This window comes from Gymnoscopelus braueri (genome assembly GCF_963280865.1).
Source record: "Gymnoscopelus braueri genome assembly, chromosome: 20".
NCBI lineage: Eukaryota > Metazoa > Chordata > Actinopteri > Myctophiformes > Myctophidae > Gymnoscopelus > Gymnoscopelus braueri.
The window spans coordinates 36,326,066-36,331,573 of record NC_137622.1 but is presented as its reverse complement, the minus strand read 5'-3'; the positions used below and the strand labels follow the sequence as shown (position 1 = coordinate 36,331,573).

Below are 5,508 nucleotides of genomic sequence, written 5' to 3'. Positions count from 1 at the left end.
AGACGGCTGCTTGTCATTCTCCATGAGTCTGAGCTCTCAGTTCCAGCCCAGCAAGCCTAATAGGGATACCATGACATTTTACATTTTAGTCTATTTTTCCTTCACCAGACACAACACAAAGGTTGTTACAGAATAGGCATTTAACCAGTGTTGGGCAACTTTCTCTGTAAGTGTAATAAGTCACTCTTACTACTTATTACTCCTTTAAAAAGGAGAGCGTTACATTAACATTCCAGATTTACAGGACCATTTTGATACTTTCAGAGTTACATTTCAGTGTTAAACTATCCCTATACACTGAACTGGCCCCCGTGAATGATGTTGTAAGCATGTCTTAGTCAAAGTCAGAGATATTTGTTGTGTTTCTAGCACCGTGAAAGAGGAAGCGCGGTAACCACTCTCCTTGGTGAGAAGAAGTGATGAGCGTTGCACTTTTTCCCCTTCATGAGGAATTGAGATCTGCGAGAAACCGGGACCCGTGACTCCTGAAGTACAGTACAGAGGATGAGTCAAACTCCACTCTTACAAGGATGTCAGTCGATTTGAAGTTCTCGAAGACGTTTCCTTTTCGGTGGTGAGCTCATGCCAGTGGCGTTCTGAGCCCAAATGACTGGTGAGTGAAGTTTCTATATCTACAACTTGATGAGTTAGAAAATAGCAGCTCCACAAGCTTGCGAGTATTTTGGTACTTTAAGTAAATGTTGATGTCAATACCTTTGTACTCCTACCTCAAGTAACATTTTGAATACAGGACTTTTACTTGTAAGAGAGTATTTCTCCATTGTGGTATTGCACTGCCAGTGGTGGAATCGTGACGCATTGTGAGCTTGTAGATCGGCTATTTTCAAATGGTCGAAATATATTGGGCTGAAGTGGGTAATGTATGTTTTGTAATGATAATCAAAATCTACAAAGTAACTAGTAACTAAAGTTTTCAAATCAATGTAGTGGAGTAAAAGTACAGTATTTGCCTCTGAGGTGGAGTAGAAGAAAAAGTACTGGAAATTGGAAATACTCAAGTAAAGTACAAATGCCTCAAAATTGTACTCAAATACAGTACTTAAGTGAATGTTACCTTCCACCACTGTGCACTATTTTTACTTAAGAAAAAAACTAAATCTGAGTACTACTTCCACCATTGGCTTTCTGTCTCTTTCTCAACAGAGAACAACCATGAGTGACTGGTCGTATCTCTCAGCGCTGCTGGACAAAGTGCAGTCTCACTCCACCGTGGTGGGCAAGGTGTGGATGAGCGTCCTCTTCCTGTTCAGGATACTGGTGTTGGGCGCGGCGGCCGACGACGTCTGGGAGGACGAACACACAGAGTTCTACTGTAACACGCTGGAGCCGGGATGCCAGCACGCCTGCTACGACTGGAAGTTCCCCATGTCCTACGTGCGCTACTGGGTCCTTCAGATCGTCTTCGTGACCACGCCGACCCTCGTCTACATGGGGTACGCCGTACACGTGGTCCACAAGGAGAAGAGGCTGCGGGAACGGCAGCAATGCCAAACAGACGGCAGCGGTGGTAAGCAAGTACTTTGATTGTTTTACATATCTAGAAGTAGCAATGCCACAATGTGGAAATAAGTCCCATTTTTTATGGGCGCCATTCGATCCCGAACTTCCCAGTTCGGGATCGAACTGGGAAGGTTCCCAGTTCGATCCCGAGCTCCCCCAGAGTCGCTGTCGAAGTGTCCTTTAGCAAGACACTGAACCCCTAATTGCTCCCGATGAGCAGGTTGGTGCCTTGCATGGTTTCCTCCGCTGTGAATGTAAGGCGCTATATAAATGCACCATTCATTTATTTTATTTATTTAAAAATGTACTGAGAGAAAGTAGAAGTGGCAAACTTACAGACAGTACGAAATCGTTATGAATGGTCCTATTTTTGAATAGATTAAGTATAATATGTGGTTACATATTAATAATCTAAATATAGTAACTGGTAACTAACATTTTCAAATCATTGTTGTAGAGTAAGGTACAATATTTGCCTCTGAAATGTAGTGGAGTAGAAGTTTAAGGAAAACAATCAAGTAAATGTACCTAACAATGTTACTTAATTACAGTACTTCAGTAAATTACTTTCCACCTCTGACAGACGGAAGAAACCTGAAGAAACCCAAGTACACGGATGACAGGGGGAAGGTGAAGCTCAAAGGCGTCCTCCTCCGCTGCTACCTGGTGCAGCTGCTCTTCAAGATCCTGCTGGAGGCTGCGTTTGCCGTGGGTCAGTACTACGTCTTCCGCTCCGTCTTTGTGGACTCGCTGTTTCACTGTCGACAGGACCCCTGCAGCGTCACCAGTGGCAGCGAGTGCTACGTGTCGCGTCCGACGGAGAAGAGCATCTTCATCGTCTTCATGCTGGTGGTCGCCGGCGTTTCGGTGCTCCTCAGCGTGGCGGAGATCTTTTACCTCCTTTGCGGCAGGAAGAGAGCGGCAGAGAAGAGCCCCCCAGCTCGACAGCGTGGCATCGCTTTGCCGATGACGCACTCGGCCGATCCGTCCAGTTCCATGCGGACGGCCAGTGTGAGCGAGCACCATAGGGGAGGCGGAGCGTTCACTCGGTCGCCACTGCCTCGGGATCTAGTCGACATCTCCCACAACAACACCTGTACTGACTTTTAAGCCCCCCTTACACCTGCCGACTTAAGTCCTTAGAAAAAAAAAATACTCATCTTTTCTGTCGGGCAGAAACCTCCATATTCTATAATATTCTAAATGTTTGTGTTTTTCGAAAATGATCTACGAGCTCGAAGCGCGGCGATTCAAGGGCTGCATTAGGCCCACATGGGTGCCAGTTTGACACCCCTGATCTAAATAAAGGTAGAGGTGGTGAAAAAAGAACAACAAATATGTCTCTAAATTCTCAAAATATTACCATGTACCCTTTTTCTTTCGTTTGGTTCGTTATACAGTATATGTACCTGGGAAGTTGTCCACTTACTGTATGTGCTTATGCTTTCCATCAATGATTCTGTAATTTATCGTTTTACCTCCATTTTGTAATCTTGCAAATGTTACTGGTTAGCCTGACATGTTTTTTCACAAAGATATTTTGACATGCAACTCAAGATATATTGTCTCCCGTATGTTCTCAATATTGTTTGTCCCTTTTTTTATCAAGACAAATGGTATGTACTAAAGCACAGTATGAACATTATGTTCATATTTTGAGTGTATCAGTGTCAGTTGGAGTTCCTGGAGCACCACAGGCTAAATACTACAGCAACAAACACATGATATAATACTTCTTACACCATGTACTGATATGATGATGCTGCTGCTATAATGCCTCATCATGAGCAACACAATATTGTCATCTCTGTCGGGTGGTAACCAAAACTGTTACTTTTCAGGAATCAGGATTCAAAAAAAAAATGGCGAAATTAGCAGATCGACAAGCTCAAAACTGTTTTGAACTTGTAGATCTTCTACTTTTGATGCTTTTGTGTGACGTAAAGTTAAAATATGGCGATAGGAGATTTCTGCCCGACAGCAACGATATACTGTATAGTATTTTCAGTTTGTTCTCCAGCAGCATTGGAAAAGCTGTGTTCCTTCTCTTTCTGCTGCATTGTGGGTTAATCTGGTCCCAGCTGGGCGTCCGATGCTGACAGCTCATCTTTTCAAAGGTTTTTGACAGGTTGTTCCTCCAGGGGAGGATTTGAACAGCTAGTTCCCTGCAGGAACAGCTCTGCGGCCCTGGGCAGATCTCTCATCTCCACACTGCTCTGTATACCTGCAGGCTACTGTTAGATTCACTGGCTCCACAGTCAGCCAATTGTCACTTTGTCAAGAAACAAGGATTGAACGGGTCGCTGTAACATTTTGATGGAAATTGGATGAGCATCCATGTCCAGGGAAATGGTCGTAGTTTAAATGTCTTGCCGTCAAGGTCAAGTTTGTATTTATAAATATGCAGACTCAGGAACACAAATGCATGTACACCTGCTGTACAGTAGGCTATGTACCATCAGTGGTTCCTAAGCAGTGGGCTGAGACAATTATTTTTGTAATTTCTTATCAAAAATTAAATAATGTAAGAGCAAAAGAATCTGCTAATGTGTTTTCACTATTAAATAGTGCTTAAGTGGTTAATTCATTCAGGTCCTGGGGAAACGGTCCATTTATCTTCTGGGTCTCAGCTGAAAAGGTTTGAGAAAAAACACATACATTTTGATCAAAGACTTGGGGAATGGCATATATTATAATGAGTGTCCCTACAGGAGTTTCAGCTCTCGCCTAATTCATTTATGTGGGTGAAATTAACAGCAGAGAGAAGACTTTATAATTTGACACTGCAGAGCAGAGCAAAGGAGAAAGTTGTGTAAACAAATGCATCCACTCCATTAAGGACCACAGGCTCCTCTGTCACAACAACAACATTCATTATCAGGTCATAGAAGAAGATCAGATGAGAGAAAACAGCCATGAGCCAAAAGAGCCAGACTCCAATAGCTGTTAATCACAGTCAATCACAGTCAAATCACTACATCTTTACTTTTTGTTTTGTTTTATGTATCACTTTACTCTTGGCTTTATATGTCTTGTGTATTGGTCTTCCATGATGCTGCTACAGTAGCCTACTAGGACACCTTTATTTTCCAATGGGGATCAATAAAGGTCTTACCTACCTACCTACCTACCTACCTACCTACCTACCTACCTACCTACCTACCTACCTACCTACCTACCTAGTACCTACCAACCGTCATAACTGTGTGTGTGTGTGTGTGTGTGTGTGTGTGTGTGTGTGTGTGTGTGTGTGTGTGTGTGTGTGTGTGTGTGTGTGTGTGTGTGTGTGTGTGTGTGTGTGTGTGTGTGTGTGTGTGTGTGTGTGTGTGTGTGTGTCTCGGCCACTGCTGGACCAACCGATCGGTGTGAAACACTCTTTCTAGTTTCTATGTCAAAAAGAGTTTCCATAAAATAAGAGAAATACGATAAAAAAGTAAACATAACAACTCCTGAATATTCTGGGCAGAAAGCGCACACGGTATGTGTGATGGCCACTAAAGAGTCATCACATTAGTGTGATTGTTTTATTTGTCACAGTGTTTTGAGAAGTGTTTGTATTTCATTTTCCCTTCAAACCCAGGTTGTGTCATTATATAATGTTTTCACCAAAAACAATTATAACTTTGGTCAATAGGTGGCAGTGCAAGACCATGGTATCAACCTGCTTTGCCTTCTGAGATTGTTGTTGAGGTAGTCTAGTGCGCATGCCTCCTGGCTCTTCTCTTAACTGAGAGAAGACTCGGCGGAAACTTACCACGTTTCACTGTCTATATTGTTCATAACCACTTTAACCTGTTTTCCAGATAAATATATATCTACTAGGTGCCATATCCTGGTACGTTGCACGCACACTCCCAGTAGGCCAAGGAAGAACCCCTTTTCTAAATGTTTCAAATTGGCCTCATGGTGGTGCTATGTTGCTTCAGGTTTTAGCCTATAACTCTTGAACCGTAGATCATTATTTATTTTTTATGTAGTTTTTATGTA

At 42.8% G+C, this 5,508-nt stretch overlaps 1 protein-coding gene across 1 annotated transcript; it reads left to right on the top strand.

Moving 5' to 3' along the window:
- The first annotated feature begins 554 nt into the window (after positions 1–554).
- On the top strand, positions 555–2,762 carry LOC308076050 (gap junction Cx32.2 protein-like). The gene is made up of 3 exons (XM_080416154.1): positions 555–613; positions 1,165–1,528; positions 2,105–2,762. The coding sequence occupies exons 2-3, from the start codon at positions 1,174–1,176 to the stop codon at positions 2,629–2,631; spliced, it is 882 nt and encodes a 293-aa protein (XP_080272280.1). The 5' UTR covers positions 555–613; positions 1,165–1,173; the 3' UTR covers positions 2,632–2,762.
- Positions 2,763–5,508: the final 2,746 nt, after the last annotated feature.